At 27.5% G+C, this 18,928-nt stretch overlaps 4 protein-coding genes and 1 long non-coding RNA gene across 11 annotated transcripts in view; 2 read left to right on the forward strand and 3 right to left on the reverse strand.

Moving 5' to 3' along the window:
* The window catches only part of LOC118444493 (uncharacterized), a 21,824-nt gene extending 17,686 nt beyond the window's left edge, over window positions 1-4,138 (forward strand). Inside the window, exon 2 of one of the 2 annotated variants that reach the window (XR_014983531.1) lies at window positions 4,025-4,138. This is a non-coding gene — a long non-coding RNA (uncharacterized LOC118444493). Of the gene's footprint in view, window positions 1-3,810; window positions 3,953-4,024 lie in introns of those variants that run through there. The other variant, XR_004838983.2, reaches the window with a different exon arrangement.
* FBXO11 (F-box protein 11) overlaps window positions 1-7,283 on the reverse strand; it is a 19,032-nt gene extending 11,749 nt beyond the window's left edge. For 3 of the 4 annotated variants that reach the window (XM_085663688.1, XM_085663690.1, XM_035872789.2), the window contains exons 1-8: window positions 6,894-7,283; window positions 4,740-5,078; window positions 3,835-4,620; window positions 2,896-3,748; window positions 2,578-2,798; window positions 2,295-2,513; window positions 1,907-2,114; window positions 1,505-1,678 (exon numbers count right to left, since the gene is read on the reverse strand). In XM_085663688.1, coding sequence (XP_085519814.1) covers window positions 1,549-1,678; window positions 1,907-2,114; window positions 2,295-2,513; window positions 2,578-2,798; window positions 2,896-3,748; window positions 3,835-4,620; window positions 4,740-5,078; window positions 6,894-6,990 — 2,853 coding nt within the window. In that variant the 5' untranslated portion in view covers window positions 6,991-7,283 and the 3' untranslated portion in view covers window positions 1,505-1,548. Of the gene's footprint in view, window positions 808-1,504; window positions 1,679-1,906; window positions 2,115-2,294; window positions 2,514-2,577; window positions 2,799-2,895; window positions 3,749-3,834; window positions 4,621-4,739; window positions 5,079-6,893 lie in introns of all 4 variants that reach the window. The other variant, XM_035872790.2, reaches the window with a different exon arrangement.
* A 48-nt stretch (window positions 7,284-7,331) lies between these two features.
* Sras (Ras converting CAAX endopeptidase Sras) lies at window positions 7,332-9,902 on the forward strand. Of its 2 annotated transcripts, XM_085663691.1 has the most exons (7): window positions 7,332-7,571; window positions 7,657-7,668; window positions 8,311-8,416; window positions 8,504-8,642; window positions 8,733-8,969; window positions 9,051-9,113; window positions 9,257-9,902. In XM_085663691.1, the coding sequence occupies exons 1-7, from the start codon at window positions 7,456-7,458 to the stop codon at window positions 9,451-9,453; spliced, it is 870 nt and encodes a 289-aa protein (XP_085519817.1). In that variant the 5' UTR covers window positions 7,332-7,455; the 3' UTR covers window positions 9,454-9,902. The 2 variants fall into 2 exon arrangements, with proteins under 2 accessions (XP_085519817.1, XP_035728685.1); XM_035872792.2 differs by lacking the exon at window positions 7,657-7,668 and having other exon boundaries at window positions 7,336-7,571; window positions 9,257-9,894.
* An 887-nt stretch (window positions 9,903-10,789) lies between these two features.
* LOC118444384 (BTB/POZ domain-containing protein KCTD3) lies at window positions 10,790-15,285 on the reverse strand. The gene is made up of 10 exons (XM_035872593.2): window positions 14,920-15,285; window positions 14,524-14,837; window positions 14,287-14,445; window positions 13,991-14,179; window positions 13,447-13,926; window positions 13,246-13,362; window positions 11,809-11,948; window positions 11,528-11,714; window positions 11,184-11,462; window positions 10,790-11,097 (listed from the first exon to the last, which is right to left on the reverse strand). Exons 1-10 carry the CDS (start codon window positions 14,976-14,978, stop codon window positions 10,889-10,891), a joined length of 2,133 nt encoding a protein of 710 aa, XP_035728486.2. The 5' UTR covers window positions 14,979-15,285; the 3' UTR covers window positions 10,790-10,888.
* A 538-nt stretch (window positions 15,286-15,823) lies between these two features.
* LOC146872274 (uncharacterized) lies at window positions 15,824-18,889 on the reverse strand. Of its 2 annotated transcripts, none has more exons than XM_085663686.1 (2): window positions 18,422-18,889; window positions 15,824-16,472 (listed from the first exon to the last, which is right to left on the reverse strand). In XM_085663686.1, exons 1-2 carry the CDS (start codon window positions 18,844-18,846, stop codon window positions 16,424-16,426), a joined length of 474 nt encoding a protein of 157 aa, XP_085519812.1. In that variant the 5' UTR covers window positions 18,847-18,889; the 3' UTR covers window positions 15,824-16,423. The 2 variants fall into 2 exon arrangements, with proteins under 2 accessions (XP_085519812.1, XP_085519813.1); XM_085663687.1 differs by lacking the exon at window positions 15,824-16,472 and adding an exon at window positions 17,967-18,360.
* Window positions 18,890-18,928: the final 39 nt, after the last annotated feature.

Raw genomic sequence — 18,928 nt, forward strand, 5'->3', positions numbered from 1 at the left:
TAACTATTTTGGTATTCTTCATTTTCTTTTCTTTTTTTTTTTTTTTTCTTGTGTCTTTTTCTCTTCCTTGTGAAATTGTGATATCTTGCTTATTTGATAAATTCATAACTAAAGTCGCATTTCACATATTATATTGACAGTTGATTTTCTTCGTAAATGTATTTATCGAGATTTCTTTGAACAGTCTATGGTTTTTTTTATTTTTTCTCTTTTTTTTTTTTTAGTTTCGCAAATTTTAAGTATAATATGTGCACTTCTTTCTTTCTTTCTTTTCTTTTTTTTTTCTTTTTTTTTTTCTTTTTTTTGTTTTTTTTTTTTTTTATACGTTCCTGTATACACTACTATTATTTTGTCAACTGTTGTGCAAATTTTGTTAATATACTTCACGTGTTATAATGTTCATGCTTTCTGTTTTTTTATAGCAAGAGGACCAGTCAATATCGCTATTCTACCGAGTTCCTTATGATGTACATAATTTACATTTTATTCGGCACTATAATATATATATACCGTAGAGATTTTACCATAATATGCCTTTGCACTGTACTGGATTTTTTAACATAGTTCATTAAAACGTCCCAGTAACAATTTTATTCAATGTCTTCTTCATTAGGGCATATACACACAAATTATCTTTTACACAGTTATCACTGCACTCTTTTCACATAAAATTTAGATAGTAGACACCTGTCTCTCTTTCTCTCTCTCTCTCTCTCTCTCTCTCTCGCTCTCTCTCTCTCTCGCTCTCTTTTTCTCTTTCTCTCGTAACGAAGGACACATGGAAAGTTCGGTACTTTTTCCATTTAACTATAAATTAATATTAATTTTATATCATTACACAATGCAATTATTTTGGCGAATTTTGTGTCCTCAATTATTCTGTTCATCGACTTTAGATTTCATTATTCCACTTGTCACTTTGATGTATTTCTATTTATGTTCTTTTTTATTGCAGAGTTCTCTACTATCTTTCGATGTAAGAAAGAAACAGTGTTCCCATAAATAAAATAAAACTGGGATATACATATACACATATATATACATATACATATACATATACATATACATATACATATACATATACATATACATATACACACACACATATATATAATATAAATTTTTGCATTGTTACACAAGTCGCGATATATAAAACAAGTTTAGACTTTTATTCTCCAAAAAAAAAAAAAAAAAAAGAAAAAAAAAGAAAAGAAAGAGAACAAATAAAAACATTAGTAACATGTTAAATATTAAATTTGAAATTAGATATTGATAGAAAATATTACTTTCTCGATTAATTTAAACTATATGATTTGTTGATAATATGAAAAAATTTTACATGATAATAACAATGAAAAATGAGAATGATAAAACTGGATATAATATTAACAATTTTAGAAATAACAGTCATTACATGATGGGAACATGGAAAAAAAAATATTAAGACCATAATAAAGAACTCAGCAGCGTAACACGCTGCATATGTGCAATAAATTCAACTTACATGTTCAATGTTGTTTGATTATTTAAATTAGTTCAGGTTAATTCCTAGTTAACCATAAGTGTATGTGACTCCATTGGTGCAGCACTATCGTACAATGTATCAGTGTCTTGTGTAGGCTCACCCTGAAGTTGACACTGGTTACTTAATGTACCAGCACCACAGTCACAAAAGAACCTGTAATTATTAATTCATTTTTTTACATTTCTATTCTATAAAAATAATTTCACTTTCTGATTACTTATAACCTTCTCATGTAAAGAAACCTACTTATAAATAATAACTATAATTACAATAATGTAATTGCTGAAATTTAAAAATGTAAAAATACTTGATATAAGTATTGGTTATAAAATTCTTTATTTTTAAATAATCTATAGTACTAGATATAAAATTATATCTTACCGATCATGTCTGATAAATTCTACATCGTGTCCTGCATGGCAAGTTTTTATACAGTTTACACATATTGCATTGCGATCTGTAGTGTTGCATGTTTGACAGCGATAAAAGTCATGCATCGGAAAAGATGTATATGATGATATTTTGTACAAACATTGGCCATTTCCAACTGCCTTTTCGACAGCATCTTGGTTGTTGAATATTTTATTGCCTAAAAAAAAAAAAGAAAAAAAAAAGAAAAAAAAAGAAAAAAAAAGAAAAAAAGAAAAAAAAAAGAAAAAAAGAAAAAAAAAAGAAAAAAGAAAGAAAAAAGAAAAGATATTCGGTTAATAATAGAAAAAGTGTTATTATATTTTGGTATTCATATTTTTACTATATCTTATATCCTTACCTCTAGTTGTTGGTTGTACACCACTTGCTAAGCATAAACCACCAAATCGATTATTAAAGATCTGATTAAATTCTAATGTTGCAGTAGCATTATTAGTTATTTCAACTCCTGCTGCTAATCCATCAAAAATTCGATTTCTCCTTAATACTGGATGGGATTGTGTAGATATAAGCACCCCAGCTTGCGCATTGCGAAATATATCATTTTCTTCTAAGACACCTATATTACATACAACATTTAATATAACAAATTAATAAATTATCATAATTATTATGACATTTACCTTTACCACCATTAAATATACAAATTCCTCCATCTCTCCCATCAAATATCTTGTTCCTTTTTAATGTAGGATTACTATCAGTTTTAATCCATACACCTGCCATGGCATTATCAAAAATTTCATTTTGTTCAAGTAAGCCTAAACCACTATTGTACACAAGAACGCCACCGTTTTGTCCGCCCCATATTTTATTTCCACGTATCACTGGATTACTTCCAGTTCTGTTTCAAAAAATCGAATTATAATTTATGTATCAGATTTAATATTGTTTAAAATTTATAATAATATTTTATACAATAATTTCTTTTTTTTTAATACCTTATTTGTACTCCTGAATACAAATGATTGAAAATATCATTATCCTCTAACTTTCCGTGTCCATTATCGTAGAAATAAACTCCAACTTGTTTGCCACTATGAATTCGATTTCTTCTTAAAACTGGAGTTGATCCTGTAGTGATCCAAACTCCTGCTAAAGTATTAGCATAGACTTCGTTTTCCTCTATTAAACCTTGCCCTTTTTCATGTACATATATGCCTCCATGCTGACCATGATGTATTTTATTATGCCTAACTATTGGATCTGAATTTGTTCTGATTTGTATTCCAGCCAAAGCATTACCATAAATATTATTATGTTCTATTAAACCCCTTCCTTCTCCAAATATATACACTCCTCCTTGATGACCATTATAAATTTCATTTCTTCGAATTGTTGGATTTGAATTTGAAGTAATCCATACTCCAGCAAAATTATTGGAGTGAATTTTGTTATCAATAAATTGTCCTAAACCGTTTTCGTGAACATAAATTCCTCCTGTTTGACCATGGTGTATTTCACAATGTACAACTGTTGGATTCGCACCAGCTTTTACTTCAAAACCTGCTATTCTGTTATTATGAATATCATTGGCTTCAAAATATCCAAGACCGTTATCAAATGTAAATATTCCAACATCTCTACCATGATGAATATGGTTCCTTCTCATAATTGGATTTGCATAATTTTTAACCCAAATACCAGCTAATGCATTCCGTGAGATTTCATTGTCTTCATATGTTCCTTGTGCATAATCAGTAACATAAAGACCAACATTTTCACAATCTGATATGTCACAGTTCTTTACCACAGGATTAGCGCCAACACCAGATACACAAACAGCTGCTCCCACTATAATAAACAAAATCATTAACTCTTATTGGATCTTTTGTTTCTTATTTCGTATTATATAGATTATGTGTAGAAAATATACTTACCCACACTCGAGCTTCTAATAATGCAGTGATCAACTGTAGGACTACAATTTTCACCCACTTCCAAACAATAATGTTTATGATGTGGAACTGTACTAGTAACATCTGGAGTAAACTTTAAAGTAAGGTGCCCAGCATATGCACGCTTAGCACCTTCTACAAACATTACAGTAGATTCACTTTCTCGTTCCAGTATGACCGATTCTGCCACATTACCAGGAGCTGCTCCAATTAGTGCAACATCACTATCGATTACAAGAAATTCACCTCTATATGTTCCAGCATGTAAGAATACTAAATGTTGAGGTGCTTCTTCTATTGTTTGAGAATTACTCCCGCAGCAATTTCCTTGAGCACTTGTATTTGCATTACTTGAAGAATTACTGTTGCTGCTTCTGTATTCGTCTACATAATCCAATGCCCCTTGAACCGTGTTGAAATACGGCAAATTTCGTCCTTTGAATTTTAAATCCTGGAAGCCAGGTCTGACGTGTACCCCCCTATATAATTGTCTAAAGCTTTCTTTCCATGGATTTGGATAATCAGACTCATCCGGAGAAACAAATTCAAATTTACAAGGTGCTGGATTAAACAAAGGTAAATCATATTCATATACTTGTTGATAGAGGGATTTCCATAGTTCTGTGTCATTTGCGATAGCTTGAAAACGTTTACAAACTTGTGAAACTCTGCACAGATCTTGTTCCATTAAATAATTGAATATAGTAAGCAACACTTCGTCTGGTAATTCATATTGTAGATAATGTGCTGCTGTATTTGTATTTGTACCTATTACAAAAAATAAGTTTATCATCATAATTATATCACATGTAATAGTTGACAATATAACAATGAATATACATTTATTTACAATATGTATATCTATTAATAGAAATTTGGAAATTTACCATCTGCAGAAAGTGAACACGTTCGCCGTGGTCGTTTCCTTGCTGGAAGAGTAAAACTGCCAAGGGTAGCAGCAATACTACTGCCACCCGAGGGGGGTAATGCAGAACTTGTGCCAGGTGCTGGATCCGGATGAGGTGGACTTTTACGCCTCAAATCATATGGCGAAGAATGTGAATGTGATGGAGAAGGTGAAGGTGCAGCTACACCTGACACACTAGGTGACGAGCCTCTTCCACCATTACCACCACCACCTCCTGCTCCTCCTCCTCCTCCTCCACCAACACCACCTCCAGGAGGAATCTGATTTGACGCTGGACATGGCAATTCGCATGGCTCGGCTATAATATAATCAAATTCATATTACAACTATAATATATTTACAATAAATATATTCAAGAAATTTTTCTTTTCTTTTTAATTATATTTTATGTATATTTAATAATTACGAATGACATACATTTCTTCATCTTATATGTTAATTAGTTTTCTTTAAAAGTAATATTTAAAATTTATCAATATGTTATAATTAAAACTGTACTGTTTCAAAAAAAAAAAAAAAAAAAAAAAAAAAAAAAAAAAAAAATTTAGAAACATTTAGTAAATATGATCTACTAGGGATTTCCCTAACAGTATATTACTATTTATATATATATATATATATATATATAGTAACAAGCTACTTGTATATAAAATGCGCCTAGACTAAAAAGGTTATGTTTCGAAATAACTGTCAAAATTGACAGCTATTTCGAAATTGATGATGTTTTATCATATAGGTTAAAATTTGAAAATTTTTCTCAATATTTCATTTCATTGTTCAGTTCTCATTAAAGAAAAAAACTTAAATTTTTTATTATATTTTATATTGATCTAAATTTATATATATATATATATATATATATATATATATATATACATATATATATAATAAAAAAGAAAATATTGAAAATATAATGCAATAGATCTAAATATTATGTTAGTTATATATATTAATAAGCATTATTTGACAAGTTAAAGCATGTTTTTCGAAGTGAGAGAGAAGTATGGGAATATATATATAAAGAAAAAGAAAAAAAAAATTCAACACTAATCAACTCAAAAAAAGAAAAAAAAAATTCAACGCTAATCAACTCAAAAAAAGAAAAAAAAACAAAACGTAAACGGTGGTATCAAACTTAAAGATTTTATTTCAAAACACACATATAATCCACAGAGAATTTACAAAAAATGAAAATATAGAAACCAATAAGAAGATCCATTTTTGATTGCTGTTTAATGAATGTTACCAATTACATTAAAATCATAATAGTCATTTGGGAAAGTAGAGCGACATAATGATTTAATGTAAAATATGTATGACAATAGTGGTTCATTGAAACAGCTGTGTCCTTTATCTTGAAGCATATTTTTACTCGTGATTATTGAATTTTTCTAGATTGTGCATGAGGAAGGCGTTCAGTTTCATACAGCTGTGCGGGTAGTAAATCGACATTACGAAAAGAAAAAGGATAAAAAAGGTAGACAGACAGCGAGAGAGAGAGAGAGAGAGAGAGAGAGAGAAAGAGAGAAAGAGAGAGAGAGAGGGAGAGAGAGAGAGAAAGAGAGAGACAGACAGAGACAGACAGAGAGAGACAGAAAGAAGAGAAAGAGAGAGAGAGAGAGAAAGAGTAAAAAAAAGAAAGAAACGGAGAAGAGAGAAAAGAAAAGAGGGGGTGGGGTGAGGTGAGGTGGTAGACAGGACGGACGTACCGGAATAAAAATCAACGATGGTAAAAAAGACAGGAGAGGAAATCGATGATTAAGAGAAAAGGAGAGACGATCGATGAACGATGAAAGTATACGCCGCGTTAATACTTGAAAACGTCATCCAGTACTCCGATCGGTGCATTCGATAGGACCTTTCAACCTATAAAATCGGTGTCTGCAATGGACGTGTGTATAAGCAGGAGGGTGATTGTCGTTTACTATGGTCGGCATTTTTTAAGCTTATGTTGTTAAACTGAGAGATATATCAGAATGAAAGGATATAGGGTACATTTGTTCGTTGATAGTACATTGAAATAGAAATAGAAAAACATAGAAAAAATGGGGTGAAGGTAAAAGGAAGAAGAGCTGAGACAGGTAAGCAGCGAACCGAACTTCGGATGCCTTACCCGAGGTGGTTCTTGAAGGTAGGGGGATTCTGTTAGCTCCTTTTCTTCTTGATCTTCGCACGTAGTTGCGCGATGACGTAAACGATGCGCTTGGCATTTTTTCCGTGCTGACCGAAAGAAAATAATGCGAGAATTGTTAAAATAACTAAACACTAAACAATGGCGACACTTCTACCGAGCCCAGCGGCCATCTTCTCATCGACGGTAGGACTGTCGACTGTAGTATTGGAGCGCCAATCGGATGAATTTCTGTTCTCTCTCTCTCTCTTTCCCTCTTTCTCTTTCTCTCTCTCTCTCTCTCTCTCTTACTCACTCACTCTTTCTCTCCTCTTCTCTCTTGGTTCTACTCGCGCACTCTCTCTCTCTCTCTCTCTCTCTCTCTCTATATCTATCTATCTATCTCCCTCCCTCCCTCTGTCTGTCTGTCCTTCTTTCTTCCTCTCTTTCTCCCTTCCCCCACACTTCTTCCGTCGCCACCCTACACTCCTTCAACCCCTTACCGATCCCCCCTTCCTATACTGTGAATCGCCACCACACAAGCAACCAACATTAGTATGGAGTTATGGAGACCACGGGTCGAAATACCGATTTATCCTGTATCTCCGGAATTTTTTCATGCTTTGTATTATCGGTCGTTTATATCGCGAGCTTGTACGTATGGAATTCTCCTCACAATAGGTATGTAAAATTTCCTTGATCTTTCAAACGTCAAATCGTACTGCCATTTCTCTTGTGGCTCCGAACACGCTTTGCTCTTTAACAGTGTATCTCGCAGGCAAGCAGGCAGACAACTACGAACGAAAAAGAGAAAATGAGAGTGAGAGAGAAAGAGAACACAAATTCCCCCTTCATTCGGATCTCCCACTCGCGTAGACGCTCGTATTTCTGGACAAGAATGAACTTTGCAGCGCTCGCAGTGGAGACTCCTTAAACTTTCCTTGTTTGTTTTTGGCGGATTATTTAAAAATATTCCTCGGCCAGATATATCTCTATTTTATACGAATATAATCTCTATTAAAATGTCATTATTTTTAATATAAATTCTCATGTAGCAGCTCTCTTTTTTCTTTTTTTTAATTTTCTTTCGAGAATGTGTACTAATGTATTGGATAGTGCATGTTTAATTAAATCAATGTAAAAACATGTATAAAGTCAAAGTATTATATTAGTCAGGTTTTATAAACTGTGAATTTTGAAATTGATTAGTACCTTTTAAAATAAATATTTAATCAGTATATAATTTATATTAATAGGCGTACTCGAAAGATTTATATTTTGTAGTTATTTATTAAAGACTTAGATACTTTTGATATAGATTTTATATATATATATATATATATATATATATATATATATATATATGTATATATATATAAAACAGTTATTATCCATTACATTATTATATATCTATTTACAGAGAACATCCTTCTACTATAAAAAGAAGATTCTTTAGTGTTTTTATTGTTGCTCTAATTTCACCAATATTTCTATATGTTGGCTTGGATGAGGAGGTTTTCCAAAAAGTAATTATTTTAGATATTATCATTTGGGTCTATATATCAAATAAATTTTTATATTTTATATATATATATAAAAAAAAAATATTATAGGCAACCATTTGGGAATTATTGGGTTTACGATGGTCTGGCCTAATCCAAGCAAGTGTAATACCATTTCTTTTAACAATGATATTATTTTTGGGCCCATTGAGCGTACAAATTCTTAATGGTTTTTGGAGATTATATGCTGGTTTGTATTTAAAATGATGTATTTTGTAATATCGATAGTGTACAAAATAATGTACATTAATAATGTACAAAGTTATTCTTATTTTGTTAGAGCCTATGTATTGGTTAGGAAGTGTACATACATTAATTTGGTGGAGGAATCATATTGTTGCACCACTCTCTGAGGAATGGACTTTTAGAGCTTGCATGTTACCATTACTTTTACAATGTTTTACACAAACTACTGCCATTTTTATATGTCCGTTATTCTTTGGAGTAGCACATTTTCATCATGTAGTAGAAAGAATAAAAATGGGTATGGAAATAAAACTTGCTTTATTCATATCTTGTAAGTATTTCTTATGTATGGAATTTAAAATCATATAAATATATAAAAGTATTTGAATTAATGAGAAATTGGGGCACACAGGTTTCCAATTTACATATACTACGTTATTTGGAGCTTATGCAGCCTTTCTATTTGTTAAAACAGGTAGATTCACTTATGCTGATTTCTAATTATTAAATGGTATTATTCTAATAATAATAATAATATATATATATATATATATATATATATATATATATATATATATATATATTATATACTAACCTTTGAATTTTCTTTTTTCTTAGGGCATTTTATAGCTCCTTTCATAGCTCATTCATTTTGCAATCATATGGGATTTCCTGAATTATCCGAAGTTGTGGCTTATAAAGATCCTTTAAAAAGGGCAGCTCTATTTTCTTTATTTGTCATTGGTCTATTTGCATGGTGTTTTCTATTAACACCAATGACTGACCCAGCAATATATCATAATAATTTATTCTGATATCAAAAGATTTATATGAATCATATTTTGCAAAATTGTTACGGGTGTTAGACTGTAATATTTCTATTTCAGATATCTCATTTGTAACAAAATAATAATTAATCATGTTATGTGGCACTGACATATGTTAACACTTAAGATATATGTATAAGGATATACTTGTAGATTACATTATAAAACGTGTTAACATTAAGTTTAATAATGCATATAATATGCATAATGTGATTATACTCAATATAATATCAGTCAGAATAACTATAAAATATCACCGTAGTGCCTGAAAAAATAAAACTTTTACTGTAAATTATACGTGCCAATAATATTAGACAAAAAAAATATAATTTTACCTAATGTTCTTTTAAGAACATAACTTGTAATATATAATTTAATGAGATTTATAATACGTTAGTAAACAATATTATTCTTTAATTATTATTTGGATTTTATATTTGATGTTTTAACGAAGAACTAATTATTATTACAAAAATATGTATCGTATTAAGTTTAATTGACAATGATTATATCAAATTTACAAAACGATCAATCTTGGTACACAACTATATTATATTAATATTATATTTTAATTTGTAATAAACATGTTTGATTTAAAAATCATGTTTATACATATTGTAAAATTTGCAACAATAAAAAAATATGAAGTTTAACATAATTACTTTGTGATCTTTCTTATAAATATTGCAAATACAAAGAAATTTTACTTATTTGAGAATATCTAAAAAATTATATACATTTATATATATATATAATCCATTTGTTAAATTTTGCATAAATAAGAATTGGAACAATGTTCTGTTATTTCTTATAACATATAAAAAAAAACACGAAGCATAATAAATATATATCAGCTTTTATGAAATAATAAAAATTACATTGAAAGAAAAACATTAACTCATTTATTTAAGCTTCTTATATTTAAACTTTACAAATCGAAATATCTTTGTATTTTTATATAATATATAATTCTAATATTTATTTTTATCACATTTATTGTTGAATTATATTATAATCAGAGCTAACAATAAAAAGACGACAATGCTTATTTTATTTCTATAATTGAGTATTAGAGTTATTTGTCAACAATCTTATCTTTGTCATAGAGTAAGTTTTGAAATTCCATGAAAATGCAAAATAATTTTTTTTTCTTAAAACATAATCAGTTCTGCGCGTTATTATTTTAATATACTGTACAATAAACAAAGAGTTATCAGCCAATGGCTTTGAAATAGGAACTATAGCTATAATTACTTAATCTTCACAACTATAAATAATAAATACATACATATATATATATATATATATATAAATATATATATATATATAAATGCGCATTAATTTGTTAAAATATGCAAAGTAGAAAAAGTCATACAAATTAAGTAACTTAATATAATGATAAAAAATGTTCTTTTTATAGAATCTATTGTTGTTGGCTAGATCCAGCTATTGCCTCAGAGTTATGTGATTGATTAAGAAATAAAACATTACTTGTTTTAATTCTTGCACCTACACCTGCAAGTGATGGACACGGACTAATACATGGTGTAGAGCAATGACTGTTACTTAAATCACATTGATCTAACAATTTCCAAAGTTCTTCCGGCGTTGGTCCACCAGATACATCTGATACTATTATATAATAAAATCATTAATATCATATATCTTAATATTTAATATTGTTAATATGTTATGAAGAAATATGTAAATATAAATACCTTTATCTTGATGAAAGGATGGATCCAAAGCTGTTGTTAAATCCCACATTTGAATAGTGCCATTAGAATGTCCAGTAAATATAAAACGTCTAGGCCTGGAGCCCATTCGACTAGATCCTTCGCATTCGTGAACATAGAAGGAACTAATGATACTACAATCAACTGATTGTATTACACAAACTCTTTTTCCATTCGATGCTAAACGTACGAATAATTGATCGGTTTCAGGTACAACTTTTTGAACAAACACTTGTTCATCATCTTGTTCACCAAATGGACCTATAAATTGGAAATAAAATAAATATTTTATATATAGTAAATTTGATATAATAAATATAACATACCAAAATCGTTTCCAGCATAATAACTAACACAGGGTTCAACCGCTTCTAGAGATACTATTTTAAAACTTGCTTCAGGTGTCGATCCAGGTTGTGTGGAAATCATACCACGGAATCTTGTCACTGTCCAAGTTCTTACATGATTGTATTCAGAACAAACAGAAACTAAATATTTCTCTGATAATGTTACCTAAAATAATTAACAATTTTTTTTATTAAACTTTTAAACTTCTCTTTTACTTGCTTAAATTTTCTATTAGTTAATATTTTGAAAATTTTCATACTTTTGTTACGCTACTTTGATGAACAGTGAATGTTTGAAATAATTGTGGTCCATGCCCAACAGTTTCAGGATGTTGGACGATGACTCTGACACTACCAGATTCTGTACCATATGCAATTTCAATCCAATTTCCACAGAGACCTATGACAAATAAAAAAATATAATATAGATATATGCTATAGTTTAATTATTTTGAAGTACAAAATTTTCAAATGATTTAGAACAGAATAAAAATTCACTGCACAAAATTACAAATAAATAATTATAAAAGTGGTATATATATATATATGTTAAATATTAATGAGTTAGATACAATATGTAATAAAATTAATATGCAGTTGACAGTAAGCATTTTATTATTTTCCCTCCTCCTCTCAGATAGCAAATATGAAACATGTAATGAAAGAATCTTAAATGAAATAGAATATATTTGTTTTGTAAATAATGATTGAAGAAGAAAATTTAATGATTAAGATAATAATTGGTAACAACATTGGTACAACTGGATGCATAAGGATAGCAGGGTTATAGGTAATTAATATGAAGATAAAATATTTATATGGAAAAAAAAAAATATATATATATATATATATATATATATATATAAATATATACTGCTGCTACATTAAATATAAATTGATATAATGTATATGAACGTGTGTATAACATGCACACATATTTGATAAAGTTGTTTATTTAAAATTGATCCTATGCTACAATTAATAAATTTAATTAGAATTATCAAATAATAATTATTTTCATTACAACCACAGAGTAATGTAATAAAGTAGTAGTTTTCATAGTAATACAAATTTATGCATTTCTCTATTTAATGTAATTGCAATTTTTTTTAAATCTGGAGAGGAAGAGTATGTTTTTTCACTTATACAAAAATTTTTTATTTGTGATAAAATAATGAATGTTAAAAAATGGTATTTGGATTATATGTGGAATTGAAAACAAATACTAGATTATAATGACCCATACTTGCCTTGTGCTAATTATCCAGTTGTACGAAATCATGAGGCAAAGCATGTAATAATAAACTCATATTAATATTTGAAAGCCACATGTGTGTTTGTGTGGCTCGATAAAAGGGCCTTGATAAATATTGTAAAAAGTGGAAGGAAAAGTTATTGCTTTTCTTATTATAAGCATAAGCATACACATACATAAAAACTTTATATATGCATATTAACTTTATTGTTAGTTATAGGATTGATAATATATATTGTAAGGCATAAGACTATTAAACATGTTGTATTAGATACGTATAATGAATAATACCACACCAAAGTTCTAATGTTAAAATATAATAAAATTTCATTTGATGTATGTGGTAATTAAAGTATTAATGATTATCTAATAACTAATTAATTCACTCTTAAACTATTACTATTAATAAATACATATAAAAATTTTAGATGTTTTAACTCACTTGTTTTTGGTGTTAGATAGACAGATATGGCTGTAATAGGATCATAACTTGGATCGCGATATAATTCACTTACTAGAAGATCATTATCTTTCATTCTAAGAGGAAATTTTTGCATATCTGTAATATAAACACAAGATCATGTTACTATTGTAAAAAATATTTATAATATTAAAATAATTAAAATATTTCTTCTATATTTACCAATATAATAAATAGAGCCATTGTTACAACCAAGAAGAAGAAACGTGCCGGCAGTGTCAAATGACAAAATAGGTTCTACATCTTGAATTTGCCAATGATGTGTCATCGCATGCCACACACCAATCTTTCCAGTTGGTGATAGAGCAACCAATTGACTACCAATAAAAAATAAATATTCCACACGGACATTCAAATTAAAAGTACCAATATTTGTTTTAATTCCATATTCGGAAACACTCCATAATCTCACTTGATTCCCATAAGAAATAGCTACCATTTTACCATCTACTCCACTACCTATTTTTGCATTTATTGCTACTCGTTCGATTATAGATTCAATGTGTGGACTTGTAAATGCATGCTGCCATCCAGATGAATCTTTTAATCGATAACATGTTATAAAATGTGCATAAGCAACAACAATCCAATTATGATGTGCTTTTATAATTTGCACTCTTAAAGGATCTACCCAAGCTGAAACTAATATATTCAGTAATATAATATTACATATATGTAGTATAATTTTTTATTGATATATCCTTACCCTGTTGAGGTCCAAATATTACACCAACATCATTTTTGTACAATTTATTTAAATCTGCTGAATTATTTCGAATATGTCTCAAATCTAAAGATGGAGTTCGTGAATGAGGTAATCCACGTTGAGAAAGTCTATAATCTAATGATGAATTGCGCACATGAGAAGTTATTGGTCTCTTATGATTTTGTTGTCCTTAAAACATATATAATTTAATTTAATGCTAGTTAAATTGAAACAAGAGTAATTAAACAATAGCACATATATATATATATATATATATAATATATATATATAATTACCATTTGTATTTTGATTACAAGGACACGAAGAAGATACTACAGATTGTGAAGTAGTAGCTGTATCTGTCCTAGGCGTTAAAGTCGTTGTTACAGCTCTACCATGAACGGAGACGTCACTGACGTTTGGAGGAACTGTTGCTGACTCTTGTAATGGAATACCTTAGAGAAAGAAACATTATAAATCTAATGAAAAATATTTGTTCAATTTGTAGAACAAAATTGTTTAAGAATATTAACCAGGTGGTGGTAAATAACCAGAGAAAAGCACATCACCACAAGAAGACTGAGTTAAATCTTCGCATAACATTAATCGCTTAACCAATGGTGTAATACCATAATATTCTGCTTCGTGTCTTAAAGAACGAATATCAACATTTTTTAAATTAATATCCTTTGTACGTAAATAATTTAAAATTATAGAAAACATTCGAGGATCTCTATCAATAAATAATGCACCATCTAAATCTTGATGACTGGCAATTCGATTACTCAGTAAAGCTGTAAAAAACGAATCAGGTATCCACGTCAAAGTTTGTTGAGACGTAGAAAACCTGTAATAAGTAATATTTCATTTTTATTAGATTATTTGAAATACATATCTAATATAATAAAACATGTAATTTTAACATATACCTAGTTCCTCCTACATTTAAATGTACGATATCACTTCCTAGTGTATAAGATGTAGTCATTTTGAGTATTAATATATATTTACAATATTTGTGACAATTTAAAACAGTTGATAAAATTTGATAATAAATGTTAACTTCTCTTCGAAGAGGTTATGAAAATAAGATTCCAATTCATCAAATCTGTTGCAATTATCAATGTTAAAGATAAATAATAAATTAAAAAAATCACACGTTTATATATCTTTGATATTAAATATGTGACAATAAAAAAGCATTATACACAATTTAATATTTCTTTTTTTTCATTATAAAGATATTATGATCGGCCAATTCTCCCGTATAGAGATAAAAAAGTAAACGTTATTAGATGTACGCCATTTTAAAACCGTTTGAATTGTGCGCAGCAATGGCGTACTAGTATTTGAAAAAGTGCAGTTGTTAATTAATTAATGTACGTTAATTTTACATTACTATTTTGTGATTAGAGTATCCACAAGAGATTATGTAATACATACCTTGAAACAGGTAAATGTAATATTAATATAAGTTTTTATTTGTATAAAATTATAATTTTGTTCTTATTTTGTTATATTGAAATAATTTTGTAATAACATATTAGGGCTGAAAGAAAAGAATGGATAATAAAGTATGTTTTTCTAAAAGAATGCAAATGTTTGAATAAGAGTATATTTTTTAAAAATTTAAGAAATTTGTATATATTATTTTATATTTCAAATATAAATCTTATTAACTTAAATATGATACTTTTTCATTTACAATGTTAATAATTTGCATTTTTATAACAACAAATTAATTCGTTTAATTCTTCTCGAATAAATAAGATATTGTGATTTCTATATAACATTAACATAGTATATCATACATTATATAAACATATAAACATAGAATATATATTTGTTTTGGATTATTTTACAGACTTTTCACTTACAGAAAAATGTTTCAGACAAAAACACATAATTTTTATTTCTTATGTATACAAATGCAATTAAATCTTTTAAATCCTATGAACTCTCTATCTCATTTTAAACAACACAACAACGAATAAAGAATAAATATTATAAAATTTGAAAATATTCTTACATATTCATTTAGGTTAAGGATAGTAGTTAAGTTAGTTAAACTAGGCAAGTTTGCGCACGGAATATTTATTAAAACCAACTGAAACTTTTAATATAAAATCTTTTCCTTAATTATAATGTACAAAAGTATTAGTCTTCTAATGATTTTAGGCTTAATGAATTTATAAGTAGTGAAAGAATAAATGTATTGTATATTATGATTATATAATTTGATGTTTTTTTAAGTATTTGTTATTATCAATTTACTATTGAATGATTAATAAAAAAACAGTAATTCATGTAAATATCACTTTTACATTAATACTAAAACTTGTATAATTTTATATGGATTTAAAAATTATATAAGTTTTGTCTAAAACATTTTTTTTGTATTCTTTTTTATTTTTTTTATTAATATATCTTGAATCATTTTATCTCCAAGCCATCAATTTGCACCCTTGTGCAATTTAGATGCCTAAAAGCATATATGAATATAAGTTTATGTATGAATTGAAATAATTTTACATTTGATCTTATAAATTATTACAGTAATATGTCATAATAATTTTTTTTTCTTTGATGTAATATAAAATTGGAAATATTAAATATATATATATCTTATAATACTTAAAAATGTTAACTTAATTAAGAAAATATTATTAATCGTCAAAATGTATTTTTTTTTTTTTTTTTTTTTTTTTTTTTTTTAGTAGCTTCCTTATTGTGTAACACAAACGAAGTCTCATAGGATTTACAATTTAAAGTAGAAACAAAATTAATATTTTGCAACATGATTAAATAATTCATTTACATGAAATCTTTATGTAATATAATACAATCTTATTTTGATCATTACATTATATAAAAATTATGAAACAATTATGTAGATTTTGAAACAGAAGTTAAAATGATAATGATAATATAATAGCAACATTATCTGTTATAATTATAATTATGATAACAACAACAATAATAATTGTAATTTCGTAAATATTAATAATGATGAATTTAAATTATTTAATGATATAAGCTGGACGGCTGGGAGTAAGGAAAAATATTGCACTACATTTAAAAAATTTCTTATAGGACTATTTATGTATATCATAAATAATTAATTTCTTGTTACGTATTGAAGTTTCTTTTGGTTATATAGAAAGATTAATTTTTAATTTTTTGATTAAATAATATATAATATAAGTTAGTTTTCCTAAAATTTATACCTCCTCTGTATATCAGTCTATAGTTAATTATGTCTAATGCGTCTTTTTTTTTAAACACCAATATATTCTTTGTCTTGGAATTTTATATATCACTTTACTATAATTCTTAAATAGTTCTTTTTACATGATTCATAAATCTATTTTTTTATATTTTTATCGAATTATTAATAAGCATTGAATCTCATCTGCTTATAATATTACGATTTTTGATATTTATAATCTTTACTATGATTAGTTTTTTATACTAACTGATTTTTATACATATTAAAATAGAGAATATATATATGGAAGCTTTTCTACAGTTAGGCATTGCAAATATAGACATTTAACTTTTCTGCCAATAATTATCTTTACCAGATTTTTATATATATATATAAATATATATATATATATATTTAATATATATGTTATACATATATATATTATATATATATATGTAATATACTATATATTATATATATTATATATATATATAATATATATTATATATATATAATATAATATGTATATAATATATATGTATATTAACATATAATATATATGTTATACATATATATATTATATATTATACATATATATATATATATATTGCACACATGCATGGAAAATCTTAACATTTTATACAAAGTCTTGAATTTGTTGCATTTGCTAACTTTTTAACTATCACATGTATAAGCTGCACCTTTTATGCTTTTTGATCTAGGGAAACATCATTTACAGAACAAAATTTTTCTTTATTCTACTATCAATATTGATATTTGTATTTTACGGATATTCTATTCTATTGCCATTTTTTTTTCTTTTTTGATAGTATATGATACTAACATGAAACCTATTTAATCGATCTTGCTATAATGATAACAAAATTATTTAAAAACTTTGTACGTGTATACTAAAATCTTCTAATCTAAAGTATGATTAATTGATATTATTGAAAGAATTTGTCCATTTTATAATTTTTAATAATAAACATTTGATAAGTACAATAAATACTGTTGTTCTGGAACAATGTTTCCTTAAGTTATAAAGGGAACATATAATGCACCATCATGCACATATTACAATGATTTACTTTGTAATTTAGAAGTAATAGTTAATTAAGTACCCTTTTATTCTTATCTTCATTAATTGTATGACCTGTCTCTGAAAACATTTTATGTTATCATAGACAGAAAGAAACAATCTACTCTATTATTTCACTTACAAGTTGTACGTCCAAGTTCCTTTTGATGATTGAATATAACGAAGTGGCATTATCGTGTTTCTAACGTCAGGACTTTTCGATCGTCTTATACAATCTTGATTTGGATCTTTACTTCCTTGATTGAAATATACACCACTATTGTTACCACGGGGGATACTGTCACTGCTTGCTACTCTTCTAACGTCGTTTGATCTTTTTGGTTCACTGTTAATTGTTGTTGTCAAATTATCTGATCCAGAGTCCCGAAGTTTGTATGTATGTGGATTATTTTTAATATACCTAAGATTTGAATCGGTAACGAAAGTTTTTGGATTTCGATTTAAATTACAGTTTTCGGTAGATTCATTTCTCTGCATTTGTGATTTTTCACTAGTTTCATCTATCCCATAATAATTGCATATACGATGTTCAACGTTAAAATTCATATCATTATCGATGCACTGATTAGAGTCAAGTGAGTCAGAAAATTCTGGACTTGGAATAGAGGAAATACTGCCAACACGAGAA

Source organism: Vespa mandarinia, chromosome 23 (assembly GCF_050613455.1).
Source record: "Vespa mandarinia isolate Hongniang chromosome 23, ASM5061345v1, whole genome shotgun sequence".
In the NCBI taxonomy this organism is placed as follows: domain Eukaryota; kingdom Metazoa; phylum Arthropoda; class Insecta; order Hymenoptera; family Vespidae; genus Vespa; species Vespa mandarinia.